The sequence below is a fragment of the Scomber scombrus genome, chromosome 2, assembly GCF_963691925.1.
Source record: "Scomber scombrus chromosome 2, fScoSco1.1, whole genome shotgun sequence".
In the NCBI taxonomy this organism is placed as follows: Eukaryota; Metazoa; Chordata; class Actinopteri; order Scombriformes; family Scombridae; genus Scomber; species Scomber scombrus.
Genome location: NC_084971.1, coordinates 34,878,265 through 34,904,974, shown reverse-complemented (window position 1 = coordinate 34,904,974; position 26,710 = coordinate 34,878,265). Strand labels below are relative to the sequence as shown.

The 26,710-nt window shown below is 38.2% G+C and overlaps 4 protein-coding genes across 6 annotated transcripts in view; 1 reads left to right on the top strand and 3 right to left on the bottom strand.

Moving 5' to 3' along the window:
* ndufaf5 (NADH:ubiquinone oxidoreductase complex assembly factor 5) overlaps positions 1-9,353 on the top strand; it is a gene marked incomplete in the record, with an annotated part of 10,686 nt that extends 1,333 nt beyond the window's left edge. Inside the window, 8 exon segments of the mRNA XM_062435383.1 lie at positions 230-277; positions 1,402-1,505; positions 1,797-1,836; positions 2,558-2,755; positions 3,444-3,504; positions 4,095-4,178; positions 8,500-8,582; positions 9,181-9,353. Coding sequence (XP_062291367.1) covers positions 230-277; positions 1,402-1,505; positions 1,797-1,836; positions 2,558-2,755; positions 3,444-3,504; positions 4,095-4,178; positions 8,500-8,582; positions 9,181-9,267 — 705 coding nt within the window.
* On the bottom strand, positions 4,796-6,673 carry LOC133995807 (E3 ubiquitin-protein ligase TRIM39-like). 2 transcript variants are annotated; one of them, XM_062435305.1, is made up of 2 exons: positions 6,447-6,673; positions 4,796-6,410 (listed from the first exon to the last, which is right to left on the bottom strand). In XM_062435305.1, exons 1-2 carry the CDS (start codon positions 6,671-6,673, stop codon positions 5,030-5,032), a joined length of 1,608 nt encoding a protein of 535 aa, XP_062291289.1. In that variant the 3' UTR covers positions 4,796-5,029. The 2 variants fall into 2 exon arrangements, with proteins under 2 accessions (XP_062291289.1, XP_062291287.1); XM_062435303.1 differs by having other exon boundaries at positions 4,796-6,673.
* Positions 9,354-12,600: 3,247 nt separating the features above from the next.
* Positions 12,601-14,247, bottom strand: LOC133995404 (E3 ubiquitin-protein ligase TRIM39-like). 2 transcript variants are annotated; one of them, XM_062434802.1, is made up of 2 exons: positions 14,021-14,247; positions 12,601-13,984 (listed from the first exon to the last, which is right to left on the bottom strand). In XM_062434802.1, exons 1-2 carry the CDS (start codon positions 14,245-14,247, stop codon positions 12,607-12,609), a joined length of 1,605 nt encoding a protein of 534 aa, XP_062290786.1. In that variant the 3' UTR covers positions 12,601-12,606. The 2 variants fall into 2 exon arrangements, with proteins under 2 accessions (XP_062290786.1, XP_062290777.1); XM_062434793.1 differs by having other exon boundaries at positions 12,601-14,247.
* A 7,233-nt stretch (positions 14,248-21,480) lies between these two features.
* LOC133991773 (E3 ubiquitin-protein ligase TRIM21-like) lies at positions 21,481-23,130 on the bottom strand. Its single transcript, XM_062430321.1, has one exon. The coding sequence runs from the start codon at positions 23,125-23,127 to the stop codon at positions 21,481-21,483; it is 1,647 nt and encodes a 548-aa protein (XP_062286305.1). The 5' UTR covers positions 23,128-23,130.
* Positions 23,131-26,710: the final 3,580 nt, after the last annotated feature.

The window sequence follows — 26,710 nt, the reverse complement described above, 5'->3', positions numbered from 1 at the left end:
ATTTACAGTGAGCCTTTGCTGCTTTTTATTAAATCCAGATTTTAGTGTTAATATCTCACACTGCACTGTAACTTTATATTCTCCTGTTTTTATCTGTGAGACTCTATTTTAACTTAATTTAATCGTGTTTATGTTTAATGTAATGTACTTTAAATTGCCTTTAAATGTGCTATACAAATCATTTTGCTTTTCTTGAAATCTCTAATTCTTTTCTCTGCTGGTGTTTTAGGAAGTTGTGGAGCGTTTGTTCCTGACAGACATCTCAGAGACGACTCTGGTGAGCGTTCATCATGAAAACTATCATATAAAAACAACAGTACATAATATATATAATATATATAGTATATAAAGTGTGTGAAGGAGCTACTGCCAACCTGGACTATTTCACAAACTGCACTTTTTAATGAACACTGCTGTCCAATATCAGTATTTCAGTTCAGCTGTGCAATATCAATATCTTATCTTATCTTATATATATAATAGGATATCTAACTTTTTTTTTCAACTTAAAAATATGAGTGAAACGGCTGCCTTTTAAATTTTAGGTCAAGTTCAAAAAAAGAAATAGATTTTCTAACGTCACCATATTTTATCTTTGACTAAATAATGCACGTTGGATAAAACCTGTTTCATTTATTAAACCTAATGTAACCAGGCGGGGAGTTCTGGTCCTCTGAAATGAGACCAACGCGGAAGTAATTTAAAACTGCATTCTATCAAAAGGCCACCAGGGGGCGACCGTTTTGGTGTCAAAAGGACTTCCGTCTCTATACAAGTCAATGGAGAATTCACCAACTTCTCACTTGATTTCTAACCTCAGTAAACGTTTTCAAAATGTGTTTATGGTCTCAATCGCTAGTTTAAAGCCTTCTTCAATGCAGTATGATGTTCATTTGGGACATTTTGGCCTCCCTGATTTTATATGTGACGATAAAGCAGGGTATGCATTAGGGCGTGGCTACGTCGTGATTGACAGGTTGATTGGTTCACAGGTTCAGGAGGGTGCCTCATGCTCCTCCTGATGCCCATATAAGTAGAATCCATGTTTTTATTTTACCTAGCATGCACCGGAAATGTTCAAGATGGCGCTGCTCAGATCCGATACTATTGGCTTCCGAGCAGCAGTCCACAAACCAATGGGTGACGTCACGGATACGTTACGTCCATTTTATATACAGTCTATGATACTGACTCATTTACTAGTTTAATTTGCACAAAGATCTGTAGTGAACACATTTTCCTTCCTTTTATATAGCACAATGTGATTTAACCCGCTGATATATCAAAGCGTTCTTTGTTTTTGTGGCTTATTAGACATATTGTAGTTGTATTGATAAACCCTACTGGATGTTACTGCAGTTGTTGTTCATGTAATAATGATTTAATGTCTCTGATCTCCAGAAACACAGAAGACAGAGTGAGATCCCGACACAATGCTTCCTGGCTGACGAGGAGTTTTTACCTTTTCCAGAAAACACCTTCGACCTGGTGATGAGCAGCTTGAGGTGATTCAACGTTTCATTTTATCTAAACCTGCTGCACATTTTACCACCATCGATGTTAATGACCAAATATTAGAAACACTTTAGCACTAATTTACGATACCAGTATCCAAAATCTAAGACGATATCTAGTCTCATATCACGATATCGATATAATACCAATATATTGCCCAGCCCTACTTGAGATGACTTTTGTTGTAATTTGGCGCTATTTAGATAAAGATTGATTGATTGATTGATTGATGGTGTGTTTGTAGACAGCAGCAGCACTAATGTTTCCTTCTCTTCTCACAGTCTGCACTGGATTAATGACTTACCTGGAGCTCTGAGACAGGTGAGTTAACACACAACATATCACGACTATATATAAACATGCTTATGCTTATTTACCATATGATGTACATGTATATATTTCTGTCATGTTATTGTCCGGGTCATGTGATTGCCTCTCATTGCCTGTTGCTACTTTATAGACGAGGCCATATCACTTTTGTCTGTTTTAAAGCTCCAATGAAAACTAAAGTGGTTGAAACATGTCAGCGTTTTAATGATTTGGCTCCTACAATAAAGGCTTTAGTATTTCATTCCTGGTTTTTACCTTTTTTTCATATTTGGAGTGCATGGGCCATGGATTGCCTGTTTCTTTCATCATTCTTTACTTTTAATTGTGCTTTTTTTCACCTATTTAATTAGTTTTTGTGAAGATTGTGCGGTAGCTGCTGTAAATTCCCCTTTATTCCCATTAATAGAGTTTATCTCTGTTTATCTAATGTTGTAGTTAAAATGCAAATTAACCCCTTAATAACCGTTGACCGGATGTTAGAATAGAATCTGCCTTTATTGTCATTGTACAAGTAGTACAACGAAATTGCAGGCGGCTCATCACAGTGGCATAGCAACATACACACATATACACATAATGCAGTACACAAATCCATCGATGAAACATATGAATAAATAGAAACATTAAGTGTCAAGTGCATGATTGAAACAATAGAATAAAAACAAACCACAGCATGCTCAGTATTCATGCTTTACCTGCCTCCTCCTCTCAGATCCATGAGGTGCTGAAGCCGGACGGTGTGTTCATTGGGGCGATGATTGGCGGGGAAACGCTGTACGAGCTGCGTTGTTCCCTCCAGCTGGCCGAGACCGAGAGAGAGGGAGGGTTTTCCCCCCACGTGTCCCCCTACACCGCCGTCACCGACCTGGGAAACCTGCTGGGCCAATCCGGCTTCTCCCTGCTCACTGTGGTGAGAATCGCACCAACACTGCAGTGGAAATGACTTAGATTGCATTCAACAGGGTTTTTCTGCTGGGTCTTAAAAAGTCTTAAACTCTTACACACTGTTCAGGGTCTAATTCAACGTTCTAAAAAACTGTTTTTGTGCAGCTGATACACATCACAAATGAACATCATACTGCATTGAAGAAGGCTTTAAACTAGCGATTGAGACCATAAACACATTTTGAAAACGTTTACTGAGGTTAGAAATCAAGTGAGAAGTTGGTGAATTCTCCATTGACTTGTATAGAGACGGAAGTCCTTTTGACACCAAAACGGTCGCCCCCTGGTGGCCTTTTGATAGAATGCAGTTTTAAGTTACTTCCGCGTTGGCCTCATTTCAGAGGACCGGAACTCCCCGCCTGTTTGGGAGCCAAGACGCATTCTTTGTATGCTGCATACTTGGCTAATTGACTGAATATTGTTATGGATCTCAAATGTTGTAGATATCTTTATTATGTCGATACAACACATAGGAAGAAGATAAATAAAGACTATGAAGAAAGACGAGGAGAAATGTATTAGAGAAGATAAACAACATACAGTCCTAGAAACTAGAGTAGTGTGTGTTTTTGTAGATATTAGAAATGTCTTTAATCCTTTCTCAGATTCATCAAATACAAACTCAGCTTTCTCTCTCTGTTTGTCTGTTCCAGGATGTTGATGAAGTTCAGGTTCACTATCCAGGAATCATTGAAGTGATGACCGACTTACAAGGTATAAAATACTCAGTGTCAATGTGTAGAATTTAAGTCCTCAGTCACCTGCAGGGCTTCCGTCCAGCTGGATCTCAAAGCTTTTAATCTGTTCAACCTTATAGTGCCAAGTTTACACTCTACGGTGGCCATATTGGGACATTTCAAACAAAGCGTGACAGGCAAATAATCTAAATCAGTGTATAACGAGCCTTTTTCACTGCAGACATTTTGACTTGTCATTTCAGGAATTAAACAGGTTGAACTGATGACATTAATTATATCTCAGTTCCATCAAAGTGCCCAAAAAAGCTTTACTGGTGAACCATCGTGCACCATACTCATTAGTGCATTACACAAAATACATGGGGTTAATTCAAAATTAATGTTATTAATTGCACCTGTTGCACACTGGAAAGAGGTTACTCAGTGGTACGTTATATGTGGGAGATTTGTTTTCGGGCTCACCACTGGTTTATAAGATTTGTGTGTATATCTGTGTATACATTGGCCCGTCTGAGAGCCTCTGCCACCATGCTTTATCATCAAACCTCAACTTTTATTGAACATGATTAGTAAACCTTTATGAACTTTCACTTCTATACTCTGCAGGAATGGGTGAGAGTAACTGTGCTTGGAACCGGAGGTCACTGTTGCACAGAGACACCATATTAGCAGCAGCAGCTATTTATAAAGGTAAGTTTCAAATGAGAGAAAGACCTGCTAATAGACTAATAAGTGTACGTTAAATAAAGCAGTAAAAACATTAGTGATTGTTAATGAACTGTAATAGAAACACAAACACAGCTTCTCTGTAAACCAGGCTTTATTTTTAGTGTTTGGTGTTCAACAAGTCACTGCTTACTCAGGTCATGTTGTTAAAGCATCACATTAAAACTACACAACTAGTTTAGTTTACAGTTGGTTTCTTTCACAATCACATATTTACAGATTTCTTTAAATCATAATCAATCTCATCAGTATTCAAACAAACAGAAAATGGCAAAGTGACCGATAACAAACCAAACCTCAAATATAAAAAATATATATACATATATTCTATATATATCTTCATTCATTCTATTCTACTAGTGCTGCAGCTAATGATTATTGCCATTAAAATTAATTCCTATAATTTATTTTTGATTCATTTTTACTTTTATAAAAAGGTAAGAATATAGTATAAATGACCAATACTGAAAAATATTCAGTTCACTATTGTACCTCACATTTACAAAGGTGGAGCCCCTGACTGTTTGTTTCAACAAAAAATGGTTTAACTCAAACTGAAACGTTTGGTTTCTTCGTTTACTTTGATTTTAACTAGTCATGAGAATAAAGTTGTTTAAATTTGATCAGAAATAATCATTTTAAATTTAAATAGGTCTCAACTTTCATGGGACACATAAAATACTATATACTAATATGTAATAAATGTCTCCTTTATTCTTAATTAACAAAGTGTACAATGCACAGTATGAGACACTGAATGTTTATATTTGCACCTGTAAGAGACAATGATTCATCTCAGAAAATAAAACAGGTGATTACTCAGTTTGATTGACAGGACAGATGATCAGAGGGGCGGAGTTTTTACCACCATTATTAGGACAGGGACTGAAGTATGGGTAGAGTTTCTCAGTGAAGGAGCAGCCAGTAAAGGAGTAGATAAGAGCTGCAGCATCTAAGTCATAAAAGGAGACCAGACCCTCCTCATAATCCACAAACACCCCCACCTTCTGAGGACGAGACTTCAGAGAGAGATGGACTGGAGGGTTATTACCAGCTCTGTACTCATTTCCATTTCTCAAACATATAGCCCAGAAACCATACTGAGGTCTCAGTGTAATTTTTCCCTTCCTGTTGATCGACTCTCTTGCCACTCCTAAATCCCAGTCAGTCTTCTCTTTAACCTGAACCTCAAAGTAAAATCTGCCTGAAGACAAACTCTGCTTTCCTAACACATGTACATAACGTGTACATCTCTTTGGGTTGTATGGGAGATTCTTTTTCATCACATCACCATGATGTACTTGTTTCCCATCATCAGACAGGATGAGTTCAGAATGTGCTGTATCAGGATCAAGAGTCACATCCACTGCATACTGCTGGACCCTCTTCAGCTCAGCCTCAAACAGCTTCTTCATATGTTTACTGAGCATCTCGTCCAGCTGAGTCACAGCTTTCACCACAGTCCCCTCATATGATGGACGGATGCTGACCTCTGTCCAGTCTTTGGTGGGTGGAGCAGCTTTCAGGGACGGGAAGTTTTGGAGGAGGTGGAGGTGGTCTGCAGAGTGTGAGAGCTTCTCCACCTCAGAGCTTCTCTTCTTCAGCTCAGAGATTTCCTGTTCCAGCTCTTTGATGAAGTCTTCAGCCTGTTTCTCTGTTGTTCTTTGCTTCTCTTCAATCGTCTCAATGAGCTCATTCAGGCTTCTCTCAACAGACTCCTTCAGAGCGGTGAAGACCTGAACACCTTCTGCTTTCTCTCTGTCTGCAGCTTCCTTACTGAGGTCAACTGACTGTTTGATCTCTTGAATCTTCAGTCGTCTCTTCTGGACCATCTCCTGAATTTCAGCCTCTGTCTTCCCCAGCTCTGCCTTCTTTCCTTCATATTCTTCTTTCAGAGGAACAAACTCATGTGTCTTGTGGTCTAAAACAGAGCAGAGTGTGCAGACACATGTCTGGTCGGTCTTACAGAACAGCTCCAGAGGTTTATCGTGCTTCATACACATCCTGTCTTCCAGGTTCTCCACAGGGTCCATCAGCTGATGTCTTTTCAGACGTGAAGCTGTCAGATGAGGCTCCAGGTGAGTCTCACAGTAGGAGGCCAGACACACCAGACAGGACTTCAGGGCCTTCAGTTTGGTTCCAGTACAGACGTCACAGGGAACTTCTCCTGGTTTGTCAGCTTGTTGCTCTGAGCTGCTGCTGCTGGCTTTCTGTTGAGCTTCCTGTCTGAACTGAGAAACAACCTCAGAGAGCAAAGTGTTGATGTGAAGTTTAGGTCTTGTGTTGAAAACCTTGTTACACATTGGACACAGGTACTGGTCATTACTGTTCCAGTGTTCATTGATGCAGTTTTTGCAGAAGTTGTGTCCACATGGTGTGCTGACTGGATCAGTGAACACATCCAGACAGATGCAGCACAGAAACTGATCTTCAGATCTCAGACAGCTGGCAGCAGACATATCTACACATGTAGTGAGAAAGAAAAGAAAACTATTTAAAAAAAACTATTTATTTTGTTTGTTTTTTTAAAGCCATTTGTTTACTGTTCCATTTAGTATAGCATGATATAAAGTAAAAGTTTTAATTAAATATGCTGTGAACAACTTTAATTATTTTACTCATCTGCAGCTCTTTATCTAACAGCTCATTGTGGCTGTTTGTGCTTTTACTATTACTCAATACAATCTGATCCACTGATAAAATATCACAGAATATGTTCATATCTTGTTGTGGAGAAGAATTATTATTGAAGAATCTCACTGCTAACAAAGCTTTTGTTAAGTTGATGACAAACAAATTTTATTTCCTGTTGCTGCTTCACAATAAAAGTGTCCTGCTGGTTCACCAGTGGAATGCTTTTAATGTGAAACAGCTACAGGAAGTGAAATGTGTCTGTAGGAAGTGATCAATAAATAGTCATAGATCAGGAAATAGCAGTGAAGCTAAACTCCAAACCACAGAGGTTCAGTTACACTTTACAAAAGTCCTGAGAACTGACAGAGACTTAAAAACACTTAAAGTGTTTTTTTACTGAGTCTGTAAAAGCAGCTGCAGTTATACTGTAAACAATCTCACAAGTGTCAGTATGAAATGAAAAGAGATGAACTTCCTGTCTCCTGTGTTAAAGCTGGTTGTTGAAACATTAAATATGATCAGTTGTACTCACCAGTGTTTGGCAGAGACTCTGCTGTGTTGTTGAGAAAGACTTGATGAACTCAGTTTCATTTATATTTGGACAGAAGTGGAGAGACTCGACTGCAGCTCTGCTGTCCTCTGATTAATGTTAAGTTTCATTTCTGCAGAGTGACGTTGAAGCTGTCCGTCTTGTTTCTCCAGTGTTGCTCCTCCTCTTACTGCAGCTCTGTATGTGGGATTTTTTTCCCTCTTCTGTTTTACAGCATTATTGTGAGATATCATGGAGCAAAGGCTGTTCTGCACCTAACAGGCAGGAGGAGTTAGACGTGTGAAAAGGTGTTGTAGAAGCCAATAACATAATAACAGCAGATAACGTAATAATTTTGTTTTTTATGTAATAAGCCAATAACGAAATAAAAGTCCTGAACCAATAACATAATAACTTTTGGCTGCCTGGTAAAAAAAAAATCCTTTGCAAATGTAATAACTGGAGCCAATAACGTAAATAAGTTTCATTTATTGGATATTCAGGACTTTTAACACGTTATTGGCTTATACAGTTGTTGCTCAGCTTAATAATGTGCATTGAAGGTTTTGAGGTTTTTCTTCAAACAGCCACAGTTAGTTATTTCCAAACATACTTTTAACTTCTTCAAACCTTTTTCCAGTTTCTTTTTAAAAATACAAAATTAAATGACAAACAGTTAACAACAACTGAAAGATGATTTAATTTAACCTCATGCAGATGCAATGTCTATATTTTGCATTATGTAAAACCTTACTTGTTTCTTTGCTTTAGATCATAACACTGAAATGGTTTGCAGCAGAGTTCAACAGGTTTCATGTTGACAGGTCCCTGATGACTCTCTGCATACAATCAATTTGATCATTTTCCCACATCTGTTGGTATGGTAGTCTAAATATCACATCCAAGAATACAGCAGCAAAGTTACAGGTGTCCAGCAGAGTAGCCTGTCTGGTTTGTATAACAGTCAGATGGTGAAGAGGGCAAATAGATCCATTATAGATCCACTTTATCATAAACATTCAGGTCAGCAGTGATCTTTCCTGTTGCTGTCAGGGCTAGATGGCATGTTTGGTGGTTTTGCTTTGTTGTTATTTTGTTAAACTTTGTCTCTGTTTGTTTCAGAGATGTATGGAAACAAGGACGGGTCCATCCCTGCCACCTTTGAGGTCCTCTACATGATTGGCTGGAAGCCTCATGACTCACAGGTGAGACAGATGTTCTCCTACAACAAACAGAGTTGTGTGTTTAACAAAGTCTTTATTTATTTTATCTTTGTCTCCAATTTTGGTGCCAAGTAATGATTCCCAGAGTTCACTTGTCTTTAAACCTTTCGTGTCGTCCTCCCGGGTCAAATTGACCCCGTCTGTTTTGACTGTTCCTTCTTTCTTCCCTTCCTTCCTTCTGTCTGTCTTTCTCTCTTTCTTTACTTCCTCTCTTTCCTCCCTTTCTTCCTTCGTTCTGTCATTCCTCCTTTCCTTCCTTCCCTCCTTCCTTTCTCCCTCCTTTCCTTCCTTGTTCCTCCCTCCTTTCCTTCATTCCTTCTTGCTCCCTCCTTTCCATCCTTCTTCCTTCCTCCCTCCTTTCCTTCCTTCTTCCTCCCCTTCCTTCCTTCCTCCTTTCCTTCCTTCTTCTTCCCTTCCATCCTTCCTTCCTCCCTTCCTTCCTTGACTCGAGGACAACAGGAGGGTTAAACAGTCTGTCATTCCAAATAACCCAGAAACAGGAAAGAAATATCAAATCAGGTCTATCAGTGTAACTGTTGTTAATTAATCCATTAAATGTTTTTTTTGTTTTTTTCATCAGGCCAAACCAGCGAAGCGAGGCTCAGCCACCGTGTCGTTAGGGGATTTGTCAAATATCAGCCAGCCAACCAACACAAAGAAGACATAGAAACATCTGAGCCACTGATCAGCTGACACACTGAAGATTGTAAATACTATATTTTATTTAAACACCTGTTTTCTAGCCAGACTAAGTGTAGGCGATGTGTTGTAATATTATTCTCTGGAAATAAAGCTGAACAGAGAAGGTGGTGTGTGGATTGCATTTTCTGTAACAGGAAGTTAAGTTTTTGGATATGAATAAAATGTAATTGCCGAAAAAACTCAACAGCTGACTCTTCAGAGGGTCCTTAACTTTAACCAAACACTAAACAAGACTTACAATTAACTTTCTTTTATGTTATCTAACCAATGTTGCCACTCTCTAAAGCATACCCTGATTTATCATCAAATTTTAATTAAATCGGACAATAGTTTCAAAAATGAACATTGTGTCGACATGAAACTAGTGATTGAGACCATAAAGTCATTAGGAAACTATTTACTGAGGTAATAAATGAAGTGAGAAGTAGGGTCATTTTCTCACAGATCTCTGTACAATTGGACTTTCTTTTTCAACAAGTGGAGTCGCCCCCTGATGGCCATTAGAGAGAATGCAGGTTTATGGGTCTCACACATTGGCCCCCTTGAACTACCTGCTTGGTCTAACCTACAAACTGACTGGAATTCAGTCTTTATTTTAGAGTTATCTTGTCAAGAACTGAAATTTTGGAAAAGGAATAAATCTGATCTGTTGAAGACGCTAGACAAAAAAATCAGAGGGTCATCAAGTCATTGCAATTCATCACATTTGAACCAAATTATCCATCTAAGTTGTTAAAACATGTAAATATAGAGCAATGTTAGACTTTTTTTTGCCGAAGTTGTCACAATCTATCTATCCTGTTTCACTCAGAAACGCGTCAAAACATGGAAGTTAGATATGCAAGGCAGCTTTATTTATATAACGCATTTCATACCCAATGGCAACTCAATGTGCTTTACATAAAACAAACATTTAACAGTAAGAATTGGAAACATAAAAACATACAATTTGAAAAATAAAAGTGTCAAAAAGCTGTTTCATTTGGACTTTAAATACTTTAAATAGCATCTCTGTGGGACATAGATGGCAGAGCTCAATCTTAATTAAGACATACTTAAATACAAAACAAGATTAGTTGAATAATATGCTCCTATTTTAGCTCAATGTATTCTACTACTATGTTGTTTTTTCTTAATTTCCAGCTCTGTGTAATTTAGTATAATATTCACTTCCATGTAGCACTGAACAGATTTGGAAACTACACTCAGTTGTTAGTATATTAGGTGCACCTTTACTCTTTAAACCAATCTACTTCAAACTACAGAGGCCCTGCAGTACATCCTACCTTTATGAAATACAGTTGAGTTAATAAAGTTCTTGTTGATGTGGCGGTTGTGTACTCCATCTCTGTTGCGTTGTGTTATGGAAGAAGCACCACCACCGTCACTTTCCGCATCAACCTGCCATTTATTCTGATGGTAAAAGGAGTGATATCCCACAGTCAGTCTCTCACATGGACTTCTCAAAAATGCTAAAATAAAATAACATAAAATAAGGTAAGTTTGACTAGGTGCTAGCTAGCAGCTACTCCATACTATTTACATACAGAGCTTAGCTAGCAAACCACCGATAACGTGGTGCACTCAACACTCTGACTTAAACAATTCAAAACACTGATAATATTGACATACAGCATTTTCCACCAGTCATTGGAGGCTTAAGTCATCATATAAGATACAAACACTCACTTTTAGCCATAAAAACAAGGTTAATATCTCTATTTTTACGGAGCTGATAAATTGTGCACCTACCACAGAGACGGCATTCACAGACTGTTACCTGAGTTCAGGCTCACCAACAGAGGGCGCTGCACTCATATTACTCTCATAGTCTCTGTGGTAATAGCCATTATTATTATGCAGAGAAAATAAATAATAAAATAATAAAATACATAACACAATAGGAAATGGACAAATGACCAATAATACATTAAAATCAGTGCAAATATATATTAAAAACAGGCCAGTTAGAAATGGCAAGTGAATCATTAACTCCGTTACATTTACACTGTGATAACTGAAAGGTGAGTTTTGAGGCTGCAAAACCAAATCTGGCCACTGGAGGTCACTGTTGCAAAGAGAAAAACCACAATTACTGCAGCAGCTATTTATAAAGGTAAGTTTCAAATAAGAGAAAAACAAGCTGCTAAACTTACCTGTAACAAGGTTGAAATATATAAACACATATATAATAAATACACGGAATATAAAAGAAAGCGTCTAATAAGGTTGAAACACTGAATACAGAAGTTATTTTGTTATAATGTTTTCCATTATAATAAGATATTTTAAATGTTATTCTGATATATTTTCTAGTTACTACTGTACATACCAGATTATTCTTATAACTGTAATAACTAATATTTATTTGTTTATGGTAGGACACGTCACAATCTTTAAATTATTTAATAAAACAATAAAAATGTTGGAACCATGTTTTTAGTTAATATAAAGCACTAATGCAGGTTTTAAGTGAAATATTGGTTTCTGTACAGTCGGCATAAAGTTTAACAATAAAAACAGTTGGATGATTTACTTCAGTAGAAAACAAGCCTCTCAATAGATTGTAGGTTGATTAAGTAAAAACAACAAGCAGTGCAGAGAGAAACTAATGAAATATGATGATACAAAGCTGCATAATGTAGACTAATAAGTGTATGTTAAATAAAGCAGTAAAAACATTAGTGATTGTTAATGAACTGTAACAGAAACACAAACACAGCTTCTCTGTAAACCAGGCTTTATTTTTACTGTTTGCTGTTCAACAAGTCACTGCTTACTCAGGTCATGTTGTTAAAGCATCACATTAAAACTACACAATTAGTTTAGTTTACTGTTGGTTTCTTTACAATCACATATTTACAGATTTCTTTAAATCATAATCAATCTCATCAGTATTCAAACTAACAGAAACTGGCAAAGTGGTCGATAACAAACCAAACCTCAAATATAAAAAATATACATGAACATATATTCTATAAATCTACTAGTGCTGCATGTAATGATTATTTACATCAACAATTAACCTCTATTATCTTTTAAATCAATTTTTACTCCATGAAAGGCGTGTGAGACTGTTTGAAAAAAAATATTTAAACTCCAAACTGAAACTTTTGGTTTCTTTCTAAACTTTGATTTTAAGAAGTGAGAATAAAATTGTGTGAATTTGATCAGAAGTTTGAATAGTTTCAATTTTAAATAGGAGATCTAATTTTTCATGTGATCTTTATTCTTAATAAACAAAGTCCCATGTACAGTATGACACACTGAATGTTTATATTTACTCTCATCAAATAAAAGCTGATTACTCAGTTTGATTGACAGGACAGATGATCAGAGGGGCAAAGTTTTTACCACCATCATGAGGACAGGGACTGAAGAATGGGTAGAGTTTCTCAGTGAAGGAGCAGCCAGTAAAGGAGTAAATAAGAGCTGCAGCATCTACGTCATAAAAGGAGACCAGACCCTCCTCATAATCCACAAACACCCCCACCTTCTGAGGACGAGACTTCAGAGAGAGAACAACTGGAATGTTATTAAAACCTTTGTACTCATTTTTATTTCTCAAACATATATTCCAGTAACCATTATCAGTACTCACTGTGACATTTCCCTTTCTGTTGATCGACTCTCTGGCCACTCCTAAATCCCAGTCAGTCTTCTCTTTAACTTGAACCTCAAAATAAAATCTGCCTGAAGAGTAACCCTGTTTTCCTAAAACATCAGCATAACACTTAAATCTCTTTGGGTTGTCTGGGAGTTTCTTCTTCACATCACCATGATTTACTTGTTTCCCATCATCAGACAGGATGAGATTAGGATGTGCTGTATCAGGATCAAGAGTCACATCCACTGCATACTGCTGGACTCTCTTCAGTTCAGCCTCAAGCAGCTTGTTCTTCTGTTTACTGAGCGTCTCCTCCAGCTGAGTCACAGCTGTCACAACAGTCCCCTTATATGATGGACGGACGCTGACCTTTGTCCAGTCTTTGGTGGGTGGAGCAGCTTTCAGGGACGGGAAGTTTTGGAGGAGGTGGAGGTGGTCTTCAGAGTGTGAGAGCTTCTCCACCTCAGAGCTTCTCTTCTTCAGCTCAGAGATTTCCTGTTCCAGCTCTTTGATAAAGTCTTCAGCCTTTTTCTCTGTTGTTCTTTGCTTCTCTTCAATCGTCTCAATGAGCTCATTCAGGCTTCTCTCAACAGAATCCTTCAGAGCGGTGAAGACCTGAACACCTTCTGCTTTCTCTCTGTCTGCAGCTTCCTCACTGAGGTCAACTGAGTGTTTGATCTCTTCAATCTTCAGTCGTCTCTTCTGGATCATCTCCTGAATTTCAACCTCTGTCTTCCCCAGCTCTGCCTTCTTTCCTTCATATTCTTCTTTCAGAGGAACAACATCATGTGTCTTGTGGTCTAAAACAGAGCAGAACATGCAGACACATGTCTGGTCGGTCTTACAGAACAGCTCCAGAGGTTTATCGTGCTTCATACACATCCTGTCTTCCAGGTTCTCCACAGGGTCCATCAGCTGATGTCTTTTCAGACGTGAAGCTGTCAGATGAGGCTCCAGGTGAGTCTCACAGTATGAGGTCAGACACACCAGACAGGACTTCAGGGCCTTCAGTTTGGTTCCAGTACAGACGTCACAGGGAACTTCTCCTGGTTTGGCAGCTTGTTGCTCTGAGCTGCTGCTGCTGGCTTTCTGTTGAGCTTCCTGTCTGAACTGAGAAACCATCTCAGAGATGAAAGTGTTGATGTGAAGTTCAGGTCTTGTGTTGAAAACCTTTTTACACATTGGACACAGGTACTGGTCATTACTGTTCCAGTGTTCATTGATGCAGTTTTTGCAGAAGTTGTGTCCACATGGTGTGCTGACTGGATCAGTGAACACATCCAGACAGATGGAGCACAGAAACTGATCTTCAGATCTCAGACAGCTGGCAGCAGACATATCTACACGTGTAGAGAGGAAGAAAAGGAAAAAAACACATTATTTTGTTTTCTAAAAACGACGTTTGTTTACTGTATAGCATGATATAAAGCAAAACTTTTAATTAAATATGCTGTGAACAACTTCAATCATTTTACTCATCTGCAGCTCTTTATCTAACAGCTCATTGTGGCTGTTTGTGCTTTTACTATTACTCAATACAATCTGATCCACTGATAAAATATCACAGAATATGTTCATATCTTGTTGTAGAGAAGAATTATTACTGAATAATCTCACTGCTAACAAAGCTTTTGCTAACTTGATGACAAAACACATTTCATTAGCTGATGCTGCTTCACAATAAAAGCATCCTGCTGGTTCACCAGAGAAAAGCTTTTAATGTGAAACAGCTACAGGAAGTGAAATGTGTCTGTAGGAAGTGATCAGTAAACAGTCAAAGATCAGGAAATAGCAGTGAAGCTAAACTCCAAACCACAGAGGTTCAGTTACACTTTACAAAAGTCCTGAGAACTGACAGAGACTTAAAAACACTTAAAGTGTTTTTTACTGAGTCTGTAAAAGCAGCTGCAGTTATACTGTAAACAATCTCACAAGTGTCAGTATGAAATGAAAAGAGATGAACTTCCTGTCTCCTGTGTTAAAGCTGGTTGTTGAAACATTAAATATGATCAGTTGTACTCACCAGTGTTTGGCAGAGACTCTGCTGTGTTGTTGAGAAAGACTTGATGAACTCAGTTTCATTTATATTTGGACAGAAGTGGAGAGACTCGACTGCAGCTCTGCTGTCCTCTGATTAATGTTAAGTTTCATTTCTGCAGAGTGACGTTGAAGCTGTCTGTCTAGTTTTTCCAGTGTTGCTCCTTACTGTCATTAACAGGTTTATTCTGTTTTACAGCATTATTGTGCAATATCATGGAGCAAAGGTAGTTCTGCACCTAACAGGCAGGAGGAGTTAGACGTGTGAAAAGGTGTTGTAGAAGCCAATAACATAATAACAGCAGATAACGTAATAATTTTGCCTGTTTTTTATGTAATAAGCCAATAACGAAATAAAAGTCCTGAACCAATAACACAATAACTTTTGGCTGCCTGGTAAAAAAAAATCCTTTGCAAATGTAATAACTGGAGCCAATAACGTAAATAAGTTTCATTTATTGGATATTCAGGACTTTTATCACGTTATTGGCTTATACAGTTGTTGCTCAGCTTAATAATGTGCATTGAAGGTTTTGAGGTTTTTCTTCAAACAGCCACGGTTAGTTATTTCCAAACATACTTTTAACTTCTTCAAACCTTTTTCCAGTTTCTTTTTAAAAATACAAAATTAAATGACAAACAGTTAACAACAACTGAAAGATGATTTAATTTAACGTCATGCAGATGCAATGTCTATATTTTGCATTATGTAAAACATTACTTGTTTCTTTGCTTCAGATCATAACACTGAAACGGTTTGCAGCAGAGTTCAACAGGTTTCATGTTGACAGGTCCCTGATGACTCTCTACATAGAATCAATTTGATCATCTTCCCACATCTGTTGGTATGGTAGTCTAAATATCACATCCAAGAATACAGCAGCAAAGTTACAGGTGTCCAGCAGAGTAGCCTGTCTGGTTTGTATAACAGTTGAATGGTGAAGAAGGCAAATAGATCCACTATAGATCCACTTTATCATAAACATTCAGGTCAGCAGTGATCTTTCCTGTTGCTGTCAGGGCTAGATGGCATGTTCGGTGGTTTTGCTTTGTTGTTATTTTGTTAAACTTTGTCTGTGTTTGTTTCAGAGATGTATGGAAACAAGGACGGGTCCATCCCTGCCACCTTTGAGGTCCTCTACATGATTGGCTGGAAGCCTCATGACTCACAGGTGAGACAGATGTTTTCCTACAACAAACAGAGTTGTGTGTTCAACAAAGTCTTTATTTATTTTATCTTTGTCTCCAGTTTTGGAGCCAAGTAATGATTCCCAGAGTTCACTTGTCTTTTAACCTTTGTGTCGTCCTCCCGGGTCAAATTGATCCCGTCTGTTATGACTGTTCCTTCTTTCCTCCCTTCCGTCTGTCCTTCTCTCTTTCTTTCCTTCCTCTCTCTTTCCTCCCTTCCTTCTTTCCTTCCTCCATCCCCCTTTCTTCCTTCCTGCTGTCATTCCTTCTTTGCTTCTTTCCCTTCTTCCCCCCTTCCTTTCCTTCCTTCTTCCTCCCTTCCTTCCTCCCTCCTTTCCTTCCTTTCTTCTTCCTCCCCCCTTTCCTTCCTTATTCCTCCCTTCCTTCTTTCCTTCCTTCCTTCTTCCTCGCTTCCTCCTTTCCTTCCTTCCTTTCTTCTTCCTCCCTCCTTTCCTTCCTTCTTCCCTCCTTTCCTTCCTTCCTTCCTCCTTTCCTTCCTACTTCCTCCCTTCCTTCCCCATTTACTTCCTTCTTTCTCCCTTTCATCCTTCCTCCCTCCTTTCCTTCCTTCTTCCTCCCCTTCCTTCCTTCCTCCTTCGTTCTTCCTCCTTTCCTTCCTTCTTCTTCCCTTCCATCCTTCCTTCCTCCCTTCCTTCCTTGACTCGAGGACAACAGGAGGGTTAAACAGTCTGTCATTCCAAATAACCCAGAAACAGGAAAGAAATATCAAATCAGGTCTATAATACCCCTTTTCCACTGAGCTGGAGCTAGAGCTTGCTGGGAGCTGGTGCTACAGCGAGTGCTCAGTTGGTGTTAACCCGAGCAACTCTTACGAACCTGTTGTGTTTCTACCGGCAAGGAGCTGGCAAGGAGCCACGCGATTACGTCACTGTATAAGTAGCCAGGGTGCGCCTTTGAAGCACTTCTATGATTCACCAGTGAGAGGCAGCAACATGCCGCAAGGCATCTAGCCCGCCGGAAACGAAGAAGAAGAAGAAAACAAAGAAGGAGAAGAAGAAAACAAAAGACAACAAAGAAGGAAGAGAAGACGACGAAGATGGAGGAAATTGCGGCCGCGATGCAAGTGCTGTTCATGTGTTTGCAAGCCTACATAGAAATACAGGAACGGTGTCGCGCCAAAAAGTGATCGTCTGCCAGAATCTGATTTCTGGCCGCGGGAGCACGCACAGCAGTCCGTTGAGCGGTAGCGCTAAAACGATCATAATATGCATTTACATACAACTGTACGTCCGCAATTATAAATTAGACTATAATGAATGTGATTTATGGGTGTGTGTTCAGTAAAGAAATTATCACTTTTGCAATGATCCTCGTGACTCTGCGTTGTTTTTTATCTGATCTGGGCCCTACGTAGTATTTGATTACCATGTTGGGATGTGTTTTATATCTAATATTATTGTTTATGCCTACTATTTGGAGACAACACTATAAAAGACATGATTTATGGGAGGGTTACATACGCCTATAAAATAACGAACAGTTTTCACCTGCCAAAAATTGATTAAAGGCCAAATACAGTTACTGAAAGCTGACTTCTGCCTAAATATGACTTGATCTCATTCTTGAGTCCTGCTCACATAACCACGCCCCCAGTCCGCTGACGTAATCGGGTCTTGCTTTAGACCAGCAAAGACTTGGTGCTCGCTCTGGCTCCCGTTCTGAGGCTCGGGCCTGGAGCTTTGGCGGTAGAAAAGCAAAGAGCAGGTGCTTAGTCAAGCTCTAGCTCCCAGCAAGCTCTAGCTCCAGCTCAGTGGAAAAGGGGTATCAGTGTAACTGTTGTTAATTAATCCATTAAATGTTTTTTTTGTTTTTTTCATCAGGCCAAACCAGCGAAGCGAGGCTCAGCCACCGTGTCGTTAGGGGATTTGTCAAATATCAGCCAGCCAACCAACACAAAGAAGTCGTAGAAACATCTGAGCCACTGATCAGCTGACACACTGAAGATTGTAAATACTATATTTTATTTAAACACCTGTTTTCTAGCCAGACTAAGTGTAGGCAATGTGTTGTAATATTATTCTCTGGAAATAAAGCTGAACAGAGAAGGTGGTGTGTGTGGATTGCATTTTCTTTAACAGGAAGTTTAGTTTTTGGATATGAATAAAATGTACTTGCCGAAAAAACTGAACAGCTGACTCTTCAGAGGGTCCTTAACTTTAACCAAACACTAAACAAGACTTACAATTAACTTTCTTTTATATTATCTAACCAATGTTGCCACTCTCTAAAGCATACCCTGATTTATCATCAAATTTTAATTAAATCGGACAATAGTTTCAAAAATGAACATTGTGTCGACATGAAACTAGTGATTGAGACCATAAAGTCATTAGGAAACTATTTACTGAGGTAATAAATGAAGTGAGAAATAGGGTCATTTTCTCACAGATCTCTGTACAATTAGACTTTCTTTTTCAACAAGTGGAGTCGCCCCCTGATGGCCATTATAGAGAATGCAGGTTTATGGGTCTCACACATTGGCCCCCTTGAACTACCTGCTTGGTCTAACCTACAAACTGACTGGAATTCAGTCTTTATTTTAGAAGTATCTTGTCAAGAACTGAAATTTTGGAAAAGGAATAAATCTGATCTGTTGATTGCACGAGACAAAAAATCAGAGGGTCATCAAGTCATTGCAATTCATCACGTTTGAACCAAATTATCCATCTAAGTTGTTAAAACATGTAAATATAGAGCAATGTTAGGCTTTTTTTTGCCGAAGTTGTCACAATCTATCTATCCTGTTTCACTCAGAAACGCGTCACAATATGGAAGTTAGATACGCAAGGCAGCTTTATTTATATAACGCATTTCATACCCAATGGCAACTCAGTGTGCTTTACATAAAACAAACATTTAACAGTAAGAATTGGAGACATAAAAACATACAATTTGAAAAATAAAACAGTCAAAAAGCTGTTTCATTTGGACTTTGAATACTTTAAATAGCATCTCTGTGGGACATAGATGGCAGAGCTCAATCTTAATTAAGACATACTTAAATACAAAACAAGATTAGTTGAATAATATGCTCCTATTTTAGCTCAATGTATTCTACTACTATGTTGTTTTTTTCTTAATTTCCAGCTCTGTGTAATTTAGTATAATATTCACTTCCATGTAGCACTGAACATATTTGGAAACTACACTCAGTTGTTAGTATATTAGGTGCACCATTACTCTTTAAACCAGTCTACTTCAAACTACAGAGGCCCTGCAGTACATCCTACCTTTATGAAATACAGTTGAGTTAATAAAGCTCTTGTTGATGTGGCGGTTGTGTACTCCATCTCTGTTGCGTTGTGTTATGGAAGAAGCACCACCACCGTCACTCTCGGCATCAACCTGCCATTTATTCTGATGGTAAAAGGAGTGATATCCCACAGTCAGTCTCTCACATGGACTTCTCAAAAATGCTAAAATAAAATAACATAAAATAAGGTAAGTTTGACTTGGTGCTAGCTAGCAGCTACTCCATACTATTTACATACAGAGCTTAGCTAGCAAACCACCGATAACGTGGTGCACTCAACACTCTGACTTAAACTATTCAAAACACTGATAATATTAACATACAGCATTTCCCCCAGTCATTGGAGGCTTAAGTCATCATATAAGATACAAACACTCACTTTTAGCCATAAAAACAAAGTTAATATCTCTATTTTTACGGAGCTGATAAATTGTGCACCTACCACAGAGACGGCATTCACAGACTGTTACCTGAGTTCAGGCTCACCAGCAGAGGGCGCTGCACTCATATTACTCTCATAGTCTCTGTGGTAATAGCCATTATTCTTATGCAGAGAAAATAAATAATAAAGTAATAAAATACATAACACAATAGGAAATGGACAAATAACCAATAATAAATTAAAATCAGTGCAAATATATATTAAAAACCGGACAGTTAGAAATGGCAAGTGAATCATTAACTCCGTTACATTTACACTGTGATAACTGAAAGGTGAGTTTTGAGGCTGCAAAACCAAATCTGGCCACTGGAGGTCACTGTTGCACAGAGAAAAAACCACAATTACTGCAGCAGCTATTTATAAAGGTAAGTTTCAAATAAGAGAAAGACAAGCTGCTAAACTTACCTGTAACAAGGTTGAAAAATATATACACATATATAATAAATACACGGAATATAAAAGAAAACATTTAATAAGGTTGAAACACTGAATACAGAAGTTATTTTGTTATAATGTTTTCCATTATAATAAGATATTTTAAATGTTATTCTGATATATTTTCTAGTTACTACTGTACATACCAGATTATTCTTATAACTGTAATAACTAATATTTATTTGTTTATGGTAGGACATGTCACAATCTTTAAATTATTTAATAAAACAATAAAAATGTTGGAACCATGTTTTTAGTTAATATAAAGCACTAATGCAGGTTTTAAGTGAAATATTGGTTACTGTACAGTCGGCATAAAGTTTAACAATAAAAACAGTTGGATGATTTACTTCAGTAGAAAACAAGCCTCTCAATAGATTGTAGGTCAATTAAATAAAAACAACAAGCAGTGCAGAGAGAAACTAATGATGATGATACAAAGCTGCATAATGTAGACTAATAAGTGTATGTTAAATAAAGCAGTAAAAACATTAGTGATTGTTAATGAACTGTAACAGAAACACAAACACAGCTTCTCTGTAAACCAGGCTTTATTTTTAGTGTTTGGTGTTCAACAAGTCACTGCTTACTCAGGTCATGTTGTTAAAGCATCACATTAAAACTACACACCTAGTTTAGTTTACAGTTGGTTTCTTTACAATCACATATTTACAGATTTCTTTAAATCATAATCAATCTCATCAGTATTCAAACAAACAGAAACTGACAAAGTGGTCGATAACAAACCAAACCTCAAATATAAAAAATATACATAAACATATATTCTATTAATCTACTAGTGCTGCATCTAATGATTATTTACATCAACAATTAACCTCTCAAATATCCTTTAAATCAATTTTTACTCCATTAAAAGGTCAGAAAATTGTAAAAATGTCCAACGTCCAAACAATATTCTGTTTCTATTATATAGAGCAGAAAATGGTAAAAAAATTATTATATTTTTAAGCTGGCGTGTGAGACTGTTTGACAAAAAATATTTAAACTCCAAACTGAAACTTTTGATTTCTTTGTAAACTTTTTAAGAAGTGAGAATAAAGTTGTGTGAATTTGATCAGAAGTTTGAATAGTTTCAATTTTAAATAGAGATCTTTTGATAAAGTTCTTCTTAATTCTTAAGTACAGTATGACACACTGAATGTTTATATTTTCTCTCATCAAATAAAACAGCTGATTACTCAGTTTGATTGACAGGACAGATGATCAGAGGGGCGGAGTTTTTACCACCATTATTTAAAAAGGGGCTGAAGAATGGGTAGAGTTTCTCAGTGAAGGAGCAGCCAGTAAAGGAGTAGATAAGAGCTGCAGCATCTACGTCATAAAAGGAGACCAGACCCTCCTCATAATCCACAAACACCCCCACCTTCTGAGGCTGAGACTCTAGAGAAAGACAGACTAACTGGTTTTCACAAGCACTGTACTCATTTCCATTTCTCAACCATATAGCCCAGAAACCATCCTGAGGTCTCATTGTGATGTTTCCCTTCCTGTTGATCGACTCTCTGGCCACTCCTAAATCCCAGTCAGTCTTCTCTTTAACCTGAACCTCAAAGTAAAATCTGCCTGAAGACAAACTCTGCTTTCCTAACACACAACAACATTTAAAAAATCTCTCTGGGTTGTCTGGGAGTTTCTTCCTCACATCACTATCATTTACTTGTTTCCCATCATCAGACAGGATGAGATCAGGATGTGCTGTATCAGGATCAAGAGTCACATCCACTGCATAATGCTGGACCCTCTCCAGATCAACCTGAGCAAGCAGCTTCTTCATCTGTTTACTGAGCGTCTCCTCCAGCTGAGCCGCAGCTTTCACCACAGTCCCCTCATATGATGGTGGACGGACGCTGACCTCTGTCCAGTCTTTGGTGGGTGGAGCAGCTTTCAGGGACGGGAAGTTTTGGAGGAGGTGGAGGTGGTCTTCAGAGTGTGAGAGCTTTTCCACCTCAAAGCTTCTCTTCTTCAGCTCAGAGATTTCCTGTTCCAGCTCTTTGATGAAGTCTTCAGCCTGTTTCTCTGTTGTTCTTTGTTTCTCTTCAATTGTCTCAATGAGCTCATTCAGGCTTCTCTCAACAGACTCCTTCAGAGCGGTGAAGACCTGAACACCTTCTGCTTTCTCTCTGTCTGCAGCTTCCTCACTGAGGTCAACTGAGTGTTTGATCTCTTCAATCTTCAGTCGTCTCTTCTGGATCATCTCCTGAATATCAGCCTCTGTCTTCCCCAGCTCTGCCTTCTTTCTTTCATATTCTTGTTTCAGTGGAACAACGTCATGTGTCTTGTGGCCTAAAACAGAGCAGAGCATGCAGACACATGTCTGGTCGGTCTTACAGAACAGCTCCAGAGGTTTATCGTGCTTCATACACATCCTGTCTTCCAGGTTCTCCACAGGGTCCATCAGCTGATGTCTTTTCAGGCCTGACATTGTCAGATGAGGCTCCAGGTGAGTCTCACAGTAGGAGGTCAGACACACCAGACAGGACTTCAGGGCCATCAGTTTGGTTCCAGTACAGACGTCACAGGGAACTTCTCCTGGTTTGTCAGCTCGTAGCAACAAGCTGCTGCTGCTGGCTTTCTGTTGAGCTTCCTGTCTGAACTGAGAAACAACCTCATTGAGCAATGTGTTGATGTGAAGCTCAGGTTTTGTGTTGAAAACCTCTTTACACATTGGACACAGGTACTGGTCATTACTGTTCCAGTGTTCATTGATGCAGTTTTTGCAGAAGTTGTGTCCACATGGTGTGCTGACTGGATCAGTGAACACATCCAGACAGATGGAGCACAGAAACTGATCTTCAGATAGCAGACAGCTGGCAGCAGACATATCTACACATGTAGAGAGGAAGAAAAGAAAAAAAAACACATTCTTTATTTTGTTTTCTAAAAACGACATTTATTTACTGTTCCATTTAGTAGGCTATAGCATGATATAATGCAAAACTTTTTATTAAATATGCTGTGAAAAATTTTAAGCCCAAGCCCAAATAATTTTCTCTAACTACAGTCAGAGACTCATCTGCAGCTCTTTATCTAACAGCTCATTGTGGCTGTTTGTGCTTTTACTATTACTCAATACAATCTGATCCACTGATAAAATATCACAGAATATGTTCATATCTTGTTGTAGAGAAGAATTATTATTGAAGAATCTCACTGCTAACAAAGCTTTTGCTATCTTGGTGACAAAAAACCTTTTATTTCCTGTTGCTGCTTCACAATAAAAGTGCCCTGCTGGTTCACCAGAGAAAAGCTTTTATTGTGAAACAGCTACAAGAAACAGAATGTGTCTGTAGGAAGTGATCAGTAAATAGTAATAGGAAAGTCGATGTTAAACTTTACTCCAAACCACAGAGGTTCAGTTACACTTTACAAAAGTCCTGAGAACTGACAGAGACTTAAAAACACTTAAAGTGTTTTTTACTGAGTCTGTAAAAGCAGCTGCAGTTATACTGTAAACAATCTCACAAGTGTCAGTATGAAATGAAAAGAGCTGAACTTCCTGTCTCCTGTGTTAAAGCTGGTTGTTGAAACATTAAATATGATCAGTTGTACTCACCAGTGTTTGGCAGAGACTCTGCTGTGTTGTTGAGAAAGACTTGATGAACTCAGGTTCATTTATATTTGGACAGAAGTGGAGAGACTCGACTGCAGCTCTGCTGTCCTCTGATTAATGTTAAGGTTCATTTGTTGACTCACGTTGCCGCTCTTTTTTATTTGTGGTGATGCTCCTCCTCTTACCCAGACATCCCAACTCTCCCGGAAGTTCCGGTGTTGTATCGAGCTCTGTTTACCCGTCGACATGTGTTTCCCCTAGTCCAGCCCACTATGGTCCAACCCCCGTCCGAAATGGCCCGAAGGGCGAATGAAGCGCCTGTTCACAAAAAGCTCGCCCACGAGCTGCTGTGCTCGTACCACAGAGGCACTGTGGAGAGTGCTTCGGTTCAAAACTGACTTTTTTTAGCAAGTTTTATCTGAAGATGTTGTATTGTAGAAGTGAAATCCAAATTTCATGACTGTCTAGTTATATTTTTAAACTGTACATATGTTTGCGTTTTTATGTCTTTATTAACACAACCAACTACTGTTATTTCTATCAATAAAAACATTATATTTGTGAGAGACTTTTCATTTTGAATATTATGGACTTTTGGAAGAAAGTTCATTTATCATATTTGTCTTAAATGCAGCTCTATATAACAGGTAAAGCACATCCTGACAGCTTGGAATATTACTATCAGATACTGTTTCCCCTCTGTTCCATAGGAAAGGAGGCTCACACATCTTTCAAATTCATACTGCTTACTTCTTTCCCCATGACGATAAGTCCTGTGATTTTCAGGCTGATATCATTAAATTTGACCATTTAAAACAGGGGGAACTCATCCTGACAGCTTGGAGTTTTACTGTCAGATATGCTCCCCCTATAAACTTTAACCCTGTAAGACCCACTGCAGCAGAATTACAACATCACTTTTAACAATTCAAAAAAAGGTCTGCAAATGTTTGTTTTTTTCTCAAGACCACATTTACATAGTTAATGGGTCCTATTGTTTGTCCTCACAATGCTAATTGGATAGAAGAAGTGTTTAGAGGGTCATCTGGCCATGAACTCACTCTACCTGTAAACTTCCCGTTGAGCTCATTTCCTTTTTTTGCACGACTGCATTTGTCAATATTCAAGTACGTAAAATTCTTCGTAAGATTGCTGTAATTTCGTTGTATTTCGGTACAGTGACAAATAAAGCTATTGATTGATTGATTGATTGATTTAAATAGTTTTTTTGTGTTCATTACAATGTCTAGAACATGTACATACTTAGTTATTTTGGAAAACATTCATCAACTTTGACTAAGAGCTTGTTATGTCTATGTTGTAATCAAGCCTGTGCTCCTTATACATTACATAAGGACACTGCACTTCTCACATGGTCAAAAATTGAAAAAAATTGTAGTAGAAATTTAAAGTGTTAGATGATTCATTGTAACTAAGTTCTAAATGTGCTTTTCTGTTAAATTTTTACTTAGTTTAGCTTAGACCATAATTAAACACATGACTAAATTGTATGGTATTTGAAACGCCATCATCTACTGTATAGCAGTATATGAAACTCCCTGTATCTTTGTAGTTTTTTAACTTCTAAATGATCCTGAACTATTTTTCTGAGTATATGCTCAAGTAGCAGGTTGTAGCATTAGGAGATAGAAAAACAGGCTCTGAATGTTCTGGATTTTTTTTGGGGGGGAAGCCTGTTGCATTGTTCAGGGACAGGTGTGAATGGTCTTGAATGTGAACCTGTAAGTGCTCTGGGGAGATGCATGTGTTCCTTTCATAAATGATCCTAAGCTATTTTTCTGAGGGTTTGTCCAATTTGCACCTTTTAGCATTAGGGGATAGAAAAACAGGCTCTGAATGTTCTGGATTTTTTTGGGGGAAGCCTGTTGCATTGTTCAGGGACAGGTGCGAATGGTCTTAATGTGAACCTGTAAGTGCTCTGGGGAGATGCATGTGTTCCTTTCATAAATGATCCTAAGCTATTTTTCTGAGGGTTTGTCCAATTTGCACCTTTGAGCATTAGGGGGTAGAAAAACAGGCTTTGAATGTTCTGGATTTTTTGGGGGGAAGCCTGTTGCATTGTTCAGAGACAGGTGCAAATGGTCTTGAATGTGAACCTGTAAGTGCTCTGGGGAGATGCATTATTGGACAAACTGATTAATCCAGGTGTGTCTGACCATTGTTGTTGCCACTAGTGAGGTCAGACACACCTGGATTAATCAGTTTGTCCAATAATGTAAAACAGGAAATAAAGGAGCTGTATTGAGTTCATGAAGTAGTGGAGCTGTGCACAAAGTTCATAAAGCACAGCCCCACCTAGAATGTTTTTCACCAGTTGCCACTGGAAAAAATGTTGAACTGTGTTTTTAGTTGATATAAAGCACTAATGCATGTTTTAATTGAAATACTGGTTACTGTACAGTTGGCATGATGTTCAACAATAAAAACAATTGGATGATTTACTTCAGTAGAAAACAAGCCTCTCAATAGATTGTAGGTCAATAAAAAAAAGCAGTGAAAACATTAATGAACTGTAACAGAAACACAAACACAGCTTCTCTGTAAACCAGGCTTTATTTTTAGTGTTTGGTGTTCAACAAGTCACTGCTTACTCAGGTCATGTTGTTAAAGGTGCAATTAATGACATTCACCCTCACTGGATGTCAGCAAACAACCATCAATGTGTGCAGAGAATTAAGTCATGCTGCCTCCAAACTTCACTGTTCTCCCAACTTCTCTGTTTTTTCCAGATGAATATTGCACTCAATAAATCACTGCTGAATGGGATTTTAGGACAGCTGAACATAAGAAAATTTACTGCAAAAAGAGATCAGATTCACACATTACTGCCGAA